The sequence below is a fragment of the Beta vulgaris genome, chromosome 5, assembly GCF_026745355.1.
Source record: "Beta vulgaris subsp. vulgaris cultivar EL10 chromosome 5, EL10.2, whole genome shotgun sequence".
NCBI lineage: Eukaryota > Viridiplantae > Streptophyta > Magnoliopsida > Caryophyllales > Amaranthaceae > Beta > Beta vulgaris.
Window position 1 is genome coordinate 25,724,613 of NC_079206.1, and position 17,232 is coordinate 25,741,844.

At 36.5% G+C, this 17,232-nt stretch overlaps 1 protein-coding gene across 1 annotated transcript; it reads left to right on the plus strand.

The window, feature by feature from the left end:
- Positions 1-5,578: 5,578 nt before the first annotated feature.
- LOC104893200 (putative F-box/FBD/LRR-repeat protein At1g78760) lies at positions 5,579-7,681 on the plus strand. Its single transcript, XM_010679294.4, has one exon. The coding sequence runs from the start codon at positions 5,843-5,845 to the stop codon at positions 7,307-7,309; it is 1,467 nt and encodes a 488-aa protein (XP_010677596.1). The 5' UTR covers positions 5,579-5,842; the 3' UTR covers positions 7,310-7,681.
- Positions 7,682-17,232: the final 9,551 nt, after the last annotated feature.

Sequence of the window (17,232 nt, forward strand, 5' to 3'; positions counted from 1 at the left end):
TTGTAACAATGTGCTTTTGAAGAAAATGTCAAGTCACAAAGTCAAGTGTACAAGTGGAATGAGTCAACAAAGTGCATTTAAGTGGCAAGGGAGCAAAAATGGAAAGAATGTGTTAGTCAATTGAGGAAGCATTCAAGGAAAGAAGATTGAAATTTGTACCGGCAGCCTCCGCGGTCGCGGGACTAGGGACCGCGGTCGCGGCGAATTTTGGAGAGAATACACGATTTCGCCGTGAGCAACTCCGCGACCTCACCGCGGGCGCGGACCACCTCCGCGGGCGCGGACCTACTCTCCGCGGTCGCGGACCTCTGTAGTAAGGAAACGACGCTTCGTTTCCTCTGTTTTTGCGGATTAAAATATTACTTAGTCTTTGGTGTTAGGTTTTTTTATCATCATCTGTTTTTTTTGGAGAAAGAACAATCAAAAACAAAAAAAATAGTAGTGATTACTTTTGGATTATGAGGAACTAATTTCCTAACTTGGTAAATCAATTGGAGCAACCTTTTCATCCATTTTGTGAGTTCAATCTTTTCCTTTTAATTGCTTGAATGTTTGATGATTCTTCATATTCTTTATGCTAGATTATTTTGTACTTTGAGTTAATCTGATCATTTAACTTGTGATTACTTGACAATCTTTGCTATCTAGATAATTGTCTGCTTTGAGGTTATCTAGCATTGGTAGTTTTTTGTGCTCAGTTATCACATGCTTTTGGGTAGTTGTGCACAAGAAGAATCATCTCATAAACTTGTGTTTGACCGCTTGTGTGAATGCAAGTTTATCCTATTGACATTTCCTTAGTTGTTATTTAATCGTTTAATTGAATCTAGAACGCTTGGACTAGATTGTTAAACCGTTAAGGATTGGATTAGAGCGCTCGCTTAATCTTACCACTAAGTTAGAGGAGATTGAATCTGTTGATTCGCAATAGGTCATTCAAGTAGTTATAGGAATTGAGTTGTTCTATGATCAAAGTTTGAATTGGTTGTTAAGATTGATTGCCAAGTATTTGTCTAATATTGATTACCATTTGCTTAGTCTTTCTTAGTTATACTTTTAAGCGAAAACCCCCCCATTGTTACCACAATACATGTTTAACCTTGCCAAACCCTTTCTTCCCCGTGGATTCGAACCTTACTTCCTTATTCTACGTTTGTGTAGGGTAGTATTGATTTATTTGCGCGTTAGCCGATACGACTTAGGCCTCGCCAATATATTTCAAGCCTAGTTTTACAATCTAAGTATGACTGAAGACCATGTTGACTTACCTCCACCTTTTCTTCATCTTCTTTTTCATCAATATTTGCCATGAGGCAAAGATTTGCTCTTTCTTCAGTTTTTTTGTTCCTCTTCCTTTTCCGTCTCTAATTCTCCCCAAGCAACTATCATTGCTTTTCGAACGTTTGCCTTAGAGAAAGGTGCCTTGATTCTTTGTTCCTTTCAGCAAAGCGTTCCTTGTTCCTTTCTTTGGTTTTATCATTTTCCCAAAGTGGACATTCCTTGATGAAGTGATCTGTACTACCACATTTATGACAAGCAGCTTTGTTAGAAAATTTCTTAGTTTTACCTTTAAGTTCCCGTTCTTCATGTTCCTATACATCTTTCGAAATTTTCGAACCATGAGAGCTGCTTCCTCTTCTTCTGAGTCAGAGTCATCTTCATCATCAGCTTTGAGAGCAATGGATTTTGATTTGGAGCTTTCACCATACTCAGTGTCAAGGTGAAGCTCATGAGTCATAAGTGACCCAGCTAGCTGTTCTAAGTTGAACTTAGTGAAGTATTTTGTTTCTTGTAAAGCAGTGACTTTGGCCATCCATCTATCCTTAGGAAGACTCCTAAGAACCTTTCGAACCTGTTCCACTGATGAAATTAACTTTCCAAGAGAAGCTAACTCATTAATAATGTTAGTAAAACGAGTAAACATATCTCGAATGCTTTCCTTGGTCTTCATGGAGAACAGTTCATATTGATTCATTAGTAAATCAATTTTAGATCTTTTGACTTCATTAGTTCCTTCATGGGTTACTTCTAGTAAATCCCATATTTGCTTTGCGGATTTGCATCCCATGATCCTATTATGTTCATGGGGTCCAAGTCCACAATGCAACAATTTAATAGCCATGGCATTTACTTCCATTTTTTCAAAATCAGCTTTGTCATATTCAGAGAGGGGTTTTAGAGTTACCTCATTTTTGTCATTTGTAGTTGTGACCTCGAAATCACCAACTTCAATGACTCTCCATACCTGGTAGTTTTCACTTTGATGAATATCTCCATCGGTTCTTCCAGTAGTTGTAGAACTTCCCATTGAACATGGGAGGCCTTTGCGTAGAGTAACCTTCCTCAAGTTTCTCGCGTTTCATTGTTCCTTGGATCTTTTTCTCAATAGGGTTTCCTATCTTCGTGAGTTTTAGCTGATACAATTGTTATTTCCTAGGAACACTACAAGGGGGGGGGAATTGTATGTGTAGAAATAAACATAACTTTTTGCGGAAATTTAAACTTAAACAAATAAACAAGCTAAGGAACACAAGGGATTTTTACGAGGAAAAACTTCTTGGGCCCAACAAGAAGAAACAACCTCGACCACTAGGGATTTTAAACTCAACTCTTTCACTAATTAGGCCAAACAACTTTGTTACAACCTAATTCTATTTTCGAGCCACACCTTGAGTTCCTAAACTCAAGTTCCTGAGCCACTGTTCCCTTAACAACATTCCTCTCAACTTCCTCGAAGTTTTCTCACTCTTACTTGCTTTACTCAAAGCTTCTCTCTTACAGAACTTCACTCAAAGTCCCTTACCCCAAAAACCAAAATACAATTGATCGAAATAAGGTTAGTGGAATTAGAGTAAGTAAGCAAAGACAAATGGCTATTATGAGAGAATTAAGGCACTGATACTTTAATTAGTTAACCTCACTAAATCACTTAGTCAAACACAATTTGGAACTTACTTAGACTTGAATATTTATAGTGACAGTAATATAGAACGTGGGAATTAAAACGTGTATTTTTGAAAAAACATTATCCCATGATGTTCCTTCCCTCAAGGAACACGTTCCTTAAAACATCCCATGATCCTATGATTACTGCTTAGACGTGGGCATGTTTTAGTTACTGCTCCTAGATTATAGGAATTACTTGAGCATTACCCAAAAATCAGTTTTAATTTAAAACAAATTTAATATTAAAACTGAAATTAAATCCTTGAAAAAATATTATCTTTAAATAAAATCCTTTTAAAAACCGAATAACATTTTTCTTATCTTTTTCGAAAAACAAAATCTTTTCCTTAAAAAGATTTTCCATAAAATCGGATTTTCTCTTAGATTAAAACAGTTACCTATTTTTTAGGCATAATCTACTCGACTTCCATTAGTGAACCGTTATAATGCTTCGAGCCTAAGTCTAGTTCCTTTTATTCACTAGTTCATTTAACTGATTTGTTTAGTGCCAATTTGTCTGTTCCTTACAAAGGAACAGACTATCATTCTCAAATAAAACTGCCAATGTTCCTTACCAACATTACTCGTTCCTTTACAATGGAACTAGAAATAAAACGCCTTGCTTTATTCTTCTTGCTCCAATGCTACTCCAGTATCAATTAGAGAAACGTCTTCACTTAGTCTTCAAAATCCTCACTTGATTTCTTCCTTGACTTAGTATTTCTCTTTGTTCCTTTCAATGATACCTTAAAATTCATACACTTAAATAACTCATTAGTCCACTACTTAGTTTGCATCTTTGTTCCTTTATCATCATCAAAACTAGGGTTCAACAAACCTTTATATCTTTAGCTATTAATAAACAAAAATTACAAAAAGTTGATATTTGCTGAAAAATATATACTTTGAGACGAATGTAACAAGATCCCAAATGATTATATTTTTTCCTTAAGTACAAATTACAAAAGATAGTCAAAGTTATATATGTGCATAGTGTCAAAAATCAAAACAGTTTATCTAAAAAAACAGAGGAAGTAGAAAACAATCTTGCTGACTCCAACATATATGTAAATGTAATGAAGTTCGTAATTATATATAACAAACTCCTTTTTTTGTAGCATGTGACAAACTAGGCCCTTTTTTTAAATTTAGTTTCCCTTATCTAAGCTCAGTTGAGTTTGATTAAAGTTAATTGAACTTATTTGAGCTTATTAGTTCTTATCTAAACTTATCTATTCATTAGTTCTTATTATACATTATATGAATTTATAAAACCTTGTTTTGTGAGTGTGACAACCTTTATTTTTGCTACAATAAACTTATCTGAATTTATTAGAATTTATCTAACCTTATCTTAGATTGAAATTATCTTAACATGTTATACATTATATGAATTTATAAAACCATGTTTTGTGCTTGTGACAACTTTTATTTTTGCTACAATAAACTTATCTGAATTTATTAGAATTTATCTAACCTTATCTTAGATTGAAATTATCGTAACATGTTTGAACTTTTTCTTTCTTATGAACAAAACATGGCCTAATTCTACTAGTATTGTTTGGCTACTAATATAAGTAGCTATGTTGTTGACTTGTCTCGTTAAGACACCATAATGCACTTGTCAAAAAAAATGTCTCTCCTCTTTTTCCAGCTTTAGAAAATTGCACAAATTATATAATACGTGCTATAATTTTTAAAATTAGACGAACTCAAGATTAGATTTTTCTAACAAACCCATTTCATTTCATTCTAAACCAATTCATCCATTCTCTTCTCTTTCATTTGTTTTCTTGATTCTCGAACTACAACAAACAATTTCAAAAAAAAAAAACTCGGTAATCTTACGAAACGAGTTAAACTAGTCACTAAATAATGATTAAACTAGTTATTGAATGGGTTAAGGAATGTCATTACTGAATAGATTAAATCGATCACGAAATAGATTGATCAATTGGTCTCTAAATAGTCACAATAAAAAGGTGGCATGTTTTCTTATTAATATTAGACTTGGATCGTGCTTAATTTTAAATTAAAAGTAAGTGGTCTCTTACAAGGCCAACTGTAGAAATGGTTGGTAATAATATGTTGGAGTCTTTCTAAAGATCCAAAGAGGACAAATTAGTAATTTCACAAGTGTGGAAAATAAGTTGGTACCAAAGTAAGAGTCAATTATGTATCAAATTTAAACTTGGTTTAAAAAATTGAAAAATGGCACTAAACTCTAGCTTCATACCGATTGATTATAATTTGGTACCAATTTGACTTTGTTTTAATATCAATTTAACTTTTAAACACGTGAAATTATGACATTGCTCTTGTTAGAGTATTTGATTAGACGCTTTTATACAAGCTTCAACTTTAGGCCCTATATTTATGGACTGAACTGAAGTTAACTGGACTGAACTAAAATTGCAAAAGGAATATGTCTGAGCTTAATTTGTCAAAAATGAATTGAATTAGACTAAATTGAATTTCCATTAATTTAATCCAAAAGAATATTATCTTACTTAATTAATTCTCATGATTGGATTAGTTCCATACATTATCTCACAAGAGAAGGAAATAGACAATAGACACAAATACACAATTGGTCTGAGTGACCAAGCTTTTCCCGCCAAAATATATCCAAACTGTTAAAATCTTACCGCCAAAATGTATCCAATTGTTATCATTCTCCCGCCACAGCCCGCAACTATTCTTTTTGCTAAATATATTCTTTCTTTCTTTTTTTTTTGCAATATGCAAAATTTTTATAGAAAGGTTCTGAATTGGACAAAGATCAATCAATGGTTAACAGCTATTTGCTGCTCGTTCTTCCGTAGTTTATCTTCATTTTCATACTCCTCCAGAATCTGGGTTGCCTCACTATTCCGACAAAAGTCCTAGAAAGAAAATGGATGAAAGTGGCAAAAATGGTAAGAGAAAATGCATTTTGAAGAAATATAATACTCCTGATACTAACAATAGCATTAGCAGCAATGGTAAAGAAGACAGATTGAGTTCTCTACCAGACTTCCTCCTCGGCCACATTATCTCTCGTCTCAACATTAATTATGCAGTCGCCACATCTATCCTATCTCGTAGATGGCGCGGCCTCTGGTCCCGATTCGCCACTCGCTTTTTCTTCGACTACTACAACTTCCCGTGCCAGTTTGCCTCCAAATACAATGGCTCTAGAACCCAATTCCTCATATTCATCGATCACATACTCCGTCAACTTACCTCTTCCCAAATCCTCCACTTCGATCTCATTATCGACTATCCTTGGGAAGATCATGAAAGGGAGCTCTTTTCCTCCTTTTTGCAATCCTGGTTTCATCAGATTTACAGCCGAAATATAAAACAACTCAAGGTGATAGTTGGAATTCATGATTATAAGCCTTTAATTCGATTGCCACATTATATTTTTGAGTGCCAATCGCTTCAAGAACTCGAATTGTGTGGCAATCTTTATTGTAAATTGCCTGAGAATAGAATTATTATTCTTCCCAATTTAAAGAAGCTCGATATTTATATACCTGCTTTGAATTGTGGAACCATAAGTACACTAGCCACACTAATTAAGTCTTGTCCACTTCTGGAAATATTAATTTTGGCATTGAATTTGTCATTTGATGAATTTGTTATGAATATATGTGCTCCGAATTTGAAGCATTGTCGTGTAGATATGTTTGGAGCATCACCGCGCAGCAGAATTGTGATTGATGCACCTAAGCTGAAAGACATTGGAATACATGGTAGTTTGGCAATTTATAGCTTTGTCAACCATCCATGTAGATTATTAGGTGCATATATTGGCTTATTGACATCTAGTATTCAAGGTCGAAAGGACTATTTTAGCTTGTTATCAGACCTTATTCAAGGAATTTCGAGCATTAACTGCATTCGCTTGGCGCATACTCTTGCTATAGTCAACAGTATCCACTCTATGGATGTTAATGTCAGGCCGAGCTTCCACAATCTAACGAGCCTGTTCTTGGAGAATGCTTCAAGGGAACTTGTGAATTCAACAGCTCCAATACCCGCTTATATGTTAAGAAATCTGAAGTACGCAGAAATTCTGAAGCTCACGGGCGATGATTCTGATGTAAAGTTCTTGAAGTACATTTTACTGAATGCACCCGTGTTGGAGAAACTTTATGTTGATGTTTATAACTTTGATGATTACGAAAGTGATGATGGCGAGAAAAAACAATTATGGAGGGAATATAAGTTCTGCAGGGCGGTGTTTATGCTTCCGAAGATATCATTTAGTTGTGAGATTGAGTTTGATGGTACCTATATAAGTAAAGTATCAAGTAAGGCGTTCGGCGATGGAAAAAGTATGATCAATTACTTTGGACGCCTATTGTCTGAATGAATTATGCAATCAGCTCTCTTTGATAACCTCCTTGCCGGCATTCTCTCACCATTTCCCCTCCATTCAACCCACAGCCGCCATGGCTGCCTATGTCTTGATGGGAAGCTTCAACTTGCTATCTACTTCTAGCTTTAAACTGTTTGTAAATTGTAATAGTATTTAATCAACTTTCTGTTTGTTTTTTTTGCTACTCAATGTGAATGGTAATTATTACAAATTTATGCTTTTTTTTTTTGGAATTGACTTTCCGAAATATGCTTAGGATGGATGAGCAAATGATATGCTGAAATATAAGCATAGATTATTGGAAATTGCACTTTGATTGTTCAAATTTGGAGTGAGATATTAGAAGATTTAATTAGCATTGCTGTTTATTATGGAGAGCTTATCATATACGTTGTTTCTGCTATCAAACTATTTACTTCATGATCATGTGCAAAGCCTTAATTGTCAATTTTTTTTACACTTTTTGTGACTGATGCTATGGCGTTCTTGTAACTTTACCTTTCACGGTTCTGAAACACTAATCAATTGACAATCACTGGTTAAGTGTGTTGTGTGCCTATCATTTTTCTGAATTCTGAAACGTTTACCCAGAAAACTGCACTTTCATGTTCGACAACAATCGTCCACCCTTGTTCATCAGTAAGAAATTGAACTTGATTTGAAATCTACTTCCTCCGTTTATGGACAAATTTTAGTAGTACTTTGTCCTCGTTTATTAAAGTTTTCATAGTACTCCTTGTGCGTTCTTTTATTATGCGCACACTTTCTTGTAGGTCATTTTCAATGCACTTCTTTGACATTTAATATCTTTCATTACATATTAGTAAAATTATAACAATTGAATTTTAATAAAATATTTATGGAGACAAATCAAACAAGACCTAACATGTTGATAGCTGAACTACAGAGTTGCTCTCCCATGCTATGAGCTCATCATATCATTGTTGTTTGGAATTCAAACATACTAGTCACAGGTATTTATTTTGTCTAAAAAAGTCTTCCAACTGCTCTAAGCTGCTTGTAGAAGCTGTCCATGGACTAGTAAATCTGGTGCCTTGTGATGGAATGTGCGTACCTAAAAAAGTGGGTAGCTTGAACATCATTGACGTGGAGGCTTGGAATAAAACTGCTATCGGTAAGTTGTTGTGGAACCTTGCTCAAAAAAAAGTTTGGGTAAAGTGGGTGCACATATACAACGTCAAAAAATAGGGATCTTACTACCCTTGCTCATCCAAGTCTAGTGACAGGCATGAACCATGTTGTTCGGCATGAAACTTCTAGCACGCGGTCTCACCATGGTGAGCCAAGCCACTCCTAAGGAAGGTCCAAGATGACACTCGCGGCCACTGAAAAGGACAAAATAAGGGAATCTTCCCTCCAGTCAGACTCACCTCAGTCGTACACGTGTCAAAGGATTACGCACCCTGTCAAATGAACAGTACACCTATAAATAAACAAATGGTACTAATCTGCAGGTACATTCTAAACACTACTCTCTCTCTCTCTCTAAATCATTAACGAACATATACTGACTTGAGCATCGGAGGGGGTTTCCTCGCATCCCCCAAGAGGGTAGTTTACGTTTGTTTAATTGTAGCTCTTCACTCATGGATGCCCCCACAATTACTGACGGACATCTCTGAGGTCCGCCACCATTTCAACTCCAGAACAACTTGGCGCTAGAAGGAGGGGACTCCTATATCTTTGTGAAGTGGTCATGGATGAGACGGACACCACAAGTCGCAGTCCACCAAGATTCGAAATCGGTCAAGGGTCTTCCCAGCCCCTTATTACCGGACCTACAGGGGCACCTGAGTTTCACTGCAGGGTGCCTGAGACCAATGCTGAGCGAACCCCGGACATTAACATTTCCCAGGTGAACCCTGGTAACATACCACTCAATCTAGCTCAACTGAGTCAGTTTTCTCCTGAACAATTGAAGACGGTTGCTTCGTTCATACAAATGATGACAGACGCTCCACGGAATAATGGTAACACCCGAACTCCTAATGCTAGATCCGGTTAACCCCGTAAACGGTCACTGGCTATGGCTGGTAGAAACACTAACAATACATCGATAAGAAAAATGCATACCTTCACTCGTGAGGGACGACTGTTGGAGAGGCAACTAGAGGATCCTGGGTACGAAGAGACACTTTTGGATATCGGAGATCTTGATAATTCAGAGGACGAGAACCAAAGTCACGCCCATCGAGAGTACAACACCAACGGTGCTAGTAATTATCCGGCTGGCGGACATTTGTTGATTAAGTCTAAACTCTCTCCCTTTGTGTCGGAGATTCTGAATCATCCTATGCCAAGGATTGAAATGTTGTCATGTAAATATTATGGCAATTCTGATCCCGACGATCACATCGTGACCTATGAAGCACACATATACTTGTATACCCAGGTGGATGCCATATGGTGTAAGGTGTTTAATTTCCATCCACCCTTATTGGGATTGCTCAGACGTGGTTCAAGCTGGTAATGTTTCTAGTTTCTTATAACTTTCATCTATGTTTAGTACTCATTTTGTGAGCAATAGATGTCACGAACGCACTAATGGGGAGTTATTATCCATCAAGCATGGAGAAAAGGAGTACCTTCGTGACTTCATTGGTAGCTTTAATGTTGATGTTGTCATTATTCCGTGTTTACAGCAAAATGTGGCGGTTCTTGCCTTGATTACAGGATTGAGAGAGGGGTCTGCATTCAGGAGTTATCTGTATCGTAAGACTTTCACGTTACTAGGGTCAGTGCTGTGGAAAGCAAATAATTTCATAAGAGGAGAAGAATTTGACAAGGCTACTAGCAACTAGTATCGCGAGTTCGATAAGAAGAAGGATGAGAAGTCAAAGAAGGATAAGGGTCGTGACAATGATCGTGACCGTGATGAAAGAAAGGAATCTTACATGGTCAAAAAAGGGAATGACCGAGAGCATGGAGACCGGGAGAGAAGTGAACACAAAGAAAAATTTGATGCAGTGACAAATGGCAGAGACCAAAGAAGATGTTTCACAAGAACCGTGACAAAAGTAAGTGGTGTGATTTTCATGGAGACCACGACCATCTCACTGAAGATTGTAGGCACTTGAAAGCTAATTTGGAGGATCTCATACGTAGAGTTATTTCACTCAGTATAAATTTTAGTTAAGTGATGGTGATTTAGTGAAGTTTAAAGACCATAATGTTCAATCTTGGATAGCGGAGATACACATGATCAGTGGCAGCACAATTCATGGCGGCAACATCAATGGGGCAAATGCCAGCTTAAAGGAGTTCAGGCACCAAGTAAATTTCAGTGAAAGTTGCCATTAGATGAAGCCACCCCTCATGCCAGCCATGTCTTTCTCGGTTGAAGATGCTAAGCATGTGGTATATCCCCATGACGAACTTCTGTTGGTCACGTTAAAAGTTGCAAACTGTTTGATTCATATAATCTTGGTAGATGGAGGAAGCTCTGCTAACATCTTATTTTTGTCGACATTCTAGAAGTTGATGATTGGCCGACAACACTTGCAGCCAGTACGTTACCCGGTGATAGGGTTCACGGAGGCGTCAGCAATACCTGAGGGGATCATAAAATGACCAGTCATAGTAGGTTAGAATAAGGACGTCAGGGATGTAATGGCAGAATTTCTAGTAGTTGATGTTCTAGGAGCATATAACACAATAGGTGGGAGGCCCTTTATTAATGACGTCCAGGGAGTGGTATCCACTTATCACCTAACTATGTTGTATGTATCAATCAGGGTACAACAACAAAATTAAGGGGAAACCAGGAGACCGCCAAATCATGTTACCTGACGGCTTTGAAATAGCCGGAACGAAGAGTTCCTATTGAGGATCTAAGTCCGCAACGCGGAAGGAGAAGAGACCTAAGAAGAAGGTGATGTTGGACGAGGAACATTCAGAGAAAAAGGATGAAAAATCCATAGAAATAACCATGGAAGAACTAGAAGTCAGGTCAGATGACTCACCAAGGCCCAAACTCGATGGCAAGTTCAAGCAAGAAATGTTGGCGAACGATTCGACAAGGACGGTCGTTGTCGGAACATACGTGGACCCAGCAGTCAGGATCAACCTGGTGACTCTCCTATGAGAAAATGCTAATGTGTTTGCGTTCTCAGCGGATGAGATGTTTGGAATAGACCCTACCGTGATGGTTCATCATTTGAATGTCAACAATGCGATCCGTCCCGTCAAACAGAAGAAAAGAAATTTTTCATTAGAAAAGTGATATGCGCAGATATTTCTATATTTTTGGCCCATAAAATTAGTCTTATAGTTGTATTCTATGTGTTATTTTATGATACTTATTGACTTTTATTAGTAGTGGGTTATTCATGTTCTTATTATATTTTATTAAATAATTATATTAAATAGTGTATTATTTTTATTATAGGTACTTCGCAAGTTGACTTTGTGAAAGAAAGTTAACAAGAATAAAAGAAAGAAGAAAAATATAACAACTACGTACAAAGAAGCCACTTTAGGTTAGATGCAAAGAAAATAAAAATATAGATCATGAAACTGCAACATAGCTCACATGAGCTTGTGTAAAAGAAAACAACAAAAGTGCAAATCCATATTTTCTTCCTCCTCCTTTCCTTCATCCAGTGAGCAGTGAAAGAGAAAATAAGAAATTTCCTATTTTTCAATTTCACGATCTGTACAGTAAAGGAAAGGCAAATTGTTCCCTTGATTCAATATTCGTCAGTGAATTCAAGAGCTTAATTTAGGGAATCAAAATCAATTGTTTATTTTTCTTCTTGCCAAGTAATTTCCCTACAATCGTTAAGTGGGCATTTCTCAATGGAGTATATATTGGTGGTCCGACTGCGTCTGTTGGAGACACACAAACATACACAATGTAAGGGTTTTGTGAGATAGTGAAGATAGTTTGAGTTCGATTTAGGTGAACGATCGTTCTTTGTGGGTGAAATCGAGGGCAGCGGCTGCATCGACGAAGCTTCAATCTATGAATTTTTCCCTTCTTACCTTCAATTAATTAGTTTGTGATTGTATCCATGGATTCTTAATTTTAGATTTAATTTTCAGTTGCTTTGATGTTCTTATATTTTTAGTTCACATGATTGAACACGGTGTTAGTCATGATTTAATAGTTTATTTAGTATCAATTCATATTATCGTATTCTTAGTATAAATTTAATCTATTTGCTTGTGATTGTGTGCATGGTTACGATTGTAGAGTAATGAAATTATGCTAAGTAGTCATTAGTCGCGACGTTTAATAGTTATTTAGAGTTAGCGGCTTAATATCATTAGAGTGAGCATCTCACCTTAATTTTACTAAGTATATGAATTGTTCTAATAAAACAAGTTTGTTAGAGTCGTATTTGTTTAGTAAGATTCTAGTTGTCTAGTGAGTAAGACAAGAATTGATCGCGGCGAAAATTCACCAAACTAATTGCTAAATCGAGTATTAAAGGAAACTAAATTATAGGTATTAAGCAACTGCTAATTTTCTAATTAATCTATGATCGAACTGTTATATGGGCTTGCTTATTTGTCACTTGTACATACCTATATTAGTTATTAATTGTTAGATTTAGATTAATAGGTACTCAAGTATGATTCCTGAACCCCCCCCCCCTCTATGTTCATATGAGTAAATAATGTATGTATTAGTGTTAATATTATTTTTTTGTGTAATGGTTTTCTTATGTTTTAGTTAAACTTTAAGAGTTAGGAATTTTAATAATCTTCTCGTGGGATCGACCATTTCTTACCCTTTTACTAGTTGTTAATATTTTTCAAGGATTAAGATTGATATTATAAATTATTAATTTGTGTATGGTAGACGACATGTATCAAAAAGAATAAAGCCATCAAAGAAGAAGTTGATAAATTATTGGCGGCCAACTTTATTGAAGCTTGTGATTACCGAGAATGGTTGGCAAATGTAGTGATGGTGAAAAAAGCAAATGGCAAGTGGTGGATGTATGTGTGTTGGTTTCACGGATCTTAACAGAGCTTGCCCTAAATATTGTTATCTGTTACAAAGGATAGACAAGCTTGTGGACTTCACTAGTGGTCACGCATTACTGAGTTTTATGGATGCATTTTCGGGGTATCACCAGATCAGCCTCTTAGAGGCCGATAAAAAGAAAGCTGCATTTATCACGGACTGTAGAATTTACAATTACAAAGCAATTCCCTTCGGCTTGAGATATGCTGGAACAACATATTAGAAGCTGGTCGACAAGGTCTTCGCGGACCAGAAGGGGAGAAACATTAAAGTATATGTGAACGATTCGGTCGTCAAAAGCAAAGACTAACCGCGAACACATTGACGACCTGGAAGAAACCTTCAATACTCTGAGATGGTACAAGATGAAGCTTAACCCAAAGAAATGTGTCTTTGGAGTAAGAGCATGAAAGTTTTTGAGATTTATGGTTGGCAAGAGAGGAATTGACGCCAATCCAGATAAGATTTGAGCAATTGTTGATTTGTTGGAAACAAAAAGTGTCAAGTACATTCAGAGACTGACAGGAAGGATGGCAGCCCTAACTCGGTTTATCTCCAAACCAGCCGATGAGGCCTTACCTTTCTTCTCGCTATTGAGAGGAAACAAAAAGTTTGAATGGGGGAGAGGAACAGAGTAAAGCATTCATCACGGTCAAGGAACACCTAAAAACTCTTCATACTATTTCTCGACTAGAAACAATAGATACTCTGCAATTATACATCTCAGCCTCACCAAAGACTGTCGCAGCTGTTTTGTTGGTGGAGAAGGAGAAGAGACAACAACCAATATACTTTGTCAGTCATATCCTTAACGGGTCAGAGAGCCGTTATCAATTGGTTAAGAAGATGGTGTTAGCAGTGATAATCATCGTGAGAAAGCTCATACCATATTTCGATTGCCATCCTATCCACGTTTTGACAAATCAACCTTTAAAGAAAGCATTGCAGAAGATGAATAGTTCAGGTCGCCTTTTGAAATGGGCAGTTGAGTTATCCGAATACGACATCCAGTACAAGCCCAGAACCGCCATCAAGGCGCAGGCGCTGGCGGATTTTACTATAGAGGCATCTTATGAAGAGGAAGACCAGGTTGAAAAGGATACATGGATGCTAGAGGTAGATGATCGACCGTGAGTAGATCAGGGCCGGCATTGCGATGACTAATCCGGAAGGAAATGTTTTTTAGTATGCCATCAAATTTACCTTCCCGACATCAAATAACGAAGCAACGTATGAGGCTGCGATTGCTGGTTTGAGAATGTGTATAGCTGTAGGTGCAAAGAGTGTATCATTGAAAACGGACTCACAGCTTGTCAAAGGGTAGCTAAAAGGAGAGTTTGAAGTCAAGGAGCCAAACATGCAGAATTATGTGGAAAATGGCAAAAAGATGATAGCTCAACTGGATCGTTTTTAGGTCCAAGCCATCACTGGGGCCGATAACACTAAGGCAGATGCGCTATCAAATTAGCAAGCTCTGATTCTCTGAATGTAGAAAGATCTATCATGGTGAAAATTTTAAAAGAAAAAAGCATCACTCAGAAAGTTGTGATCGTGAACGATATCAACCAGCTGGGAGAATAGTTCAGTGAGGTGGCGTATAAGTTGACGGGTTCACTACCTCAAAATGCCATGGAAGCCAAAAAGTTAAAACGACAGGCTGGTATATCATTTACCAGACTGAATTGTACATGAAGTCCTTCAGTTTGCCAATGTTAAAGTGTGCCACGGCATGGGAGTCTGGTAAGATATTGGAAGAGATTCATGAAAGAATTTGTGGAAAGCACATTGGAGGAAGGGGTTTGGCATTGAAAGCTCTCAGAGCCGAGTTTTATTGGTCGAGTATGCTAGCAGACGCACAAGGGTATGTAAAGAGATGTAATAAATGTCAAAAGTTTACTCCCTCCATCAATAGGCCCGCAAATGACCTTCAGCATATACTTTGTCCAATCCCTTTCGCGCAGTGGGGTCTAGATATTCTAGGTCCTTTCACAACTACCATTGCCGGACGAAGGTTCTTGATTATTGGCATTGATTACTTTACCAAGTGGATTGAGGCAAAACTGACAGCGAAGATCAAAGCAAATCAGGTCAAGAAGTTCATCTGCCAGAGTATAATGACAAGAAGTTCATCAAAGCAAATCACCTAGAGCAAAGCCACATGAATACAAGGTACAATAGATGAACATGACTACATGAGTAATAAAATAGCAAATTCCAAGTGCCTAAGGCTGTAAGGCATCCAGGGAAACAAAATTGAAAATATTTTTCTTTATCTTACGGAAGATTTGTGGTGGAATATATGAGAATTTTAAATTTTGGTGATCAATGAGAAATAATATATATAAATGGAATACAAGTCAGCACAAAAACACAATAGCCACTATGTTTCTAAAATCACAAACGATTATCATAAACTCAACTAATAACAAGGTCAGCATGCTTCATTTTTTCAAGGGAGCACAGGGAGCAAGAGAAGTACATGAATATCAAGCTATCATGATCCAACATGGATGTCCCATAATGAATTTCTTACTTTCCTTCCCTTAAAACTAAACAACTTCTCAAATTGCAATTGAATGTATCAATATTGTACTTTTTCTTATCCTTGAAACAAAAATAATATTGAACATCGACATTGAACAATATTGTTTTCCTATTCATCAAACAAAAGAATATTCTAACACTGACTTCGTAGAGTAAACCCCTCATCCCCTCTCGGGATAAAAGGGAATTATACATTACGTTTATATGTTAAAAAACAATGACTCGCACTTATTGGGCATTATTTAAAACAACGCTAACTTTTAAAGAATACTCCAAACTTTCACATCAATAGTATATAGCAAGGACACCCCTAGACACATTTAAAACTAAAAAGCATCAAGAATTCGGACACCACTTATATGTTTTCGAGATATCACAATGTGTAAACTGCGATTCTGTTTATAACAATTTAACCTCTAATTAACTCCTCTCTTTGCAATCACTATCTCCACCACCACCCACCACCATTATGTCGTAATACAATTAGTTATTGTACATCCATATTCTCCTTTACATTGCTGCTCAACTTTTGTTAAGTTATTTTCTTACGGGTAGCGGCATGAATTCATCAACAACAAAGATTACCAACAATTTAGAAGTTCATAATCTGTTTTTGTTTGAATCAACCCACCTCACTTGATCATGTTGCAATGTACCACTAAGCTTGCTTGGTGCAATCATCTTTAAACAGACTATTACTAAAAATATATTCCACAATTTATCAAGAAAGTCAAGGACTAACAATACCTAGTATTTAATCGAGAAATTATAGCAAATTCCAAATTATACAAAAACGCTAACTAGTGTAGGGGCACCTTTAGTACGAAAAATTAGTGAAAATATAAGGTAAAATATTCAAGATCTCCAAGTAGAAGTGTTAAGATAGCCTATAAAAGGGTTATGAATATGAGCGCATAACATTAGTAGGCATTAACATCCTTTAATTGAAATAAAGAAAAAACCATAATTTAAACGGTTGGATATTAAATTACTAAGTGAAAAATAATTCCACATTATGATTACTCTTAAAGAAAAGAGTGATCCATCAAACCCACAAAAAATTCAACCAAAATTCGACTCAAAGATGCACATTATCATAAAAAACAAAAACCAAGAACTTTAAAAAATAAGAAAGGTAATTGAAAAGGATAGTAATTGAATGAGAAGAGAGAAAAACAGAGAAAAGGAAAAGTTTCTTCCTTTCCTTAATTAAACTTACGGGTGCGTGCCAACCTTTCCCTTTCTTCAAATATGAATTGTTCAAAATATCCTTGTTGAAGTCGAAAATGGACTGTGATGATTGGACATCGAGCCAAACTCATGTGTCGACTACATCCAATTGAGATGCTACATAGATAAATGATGGAACAAAAGATTT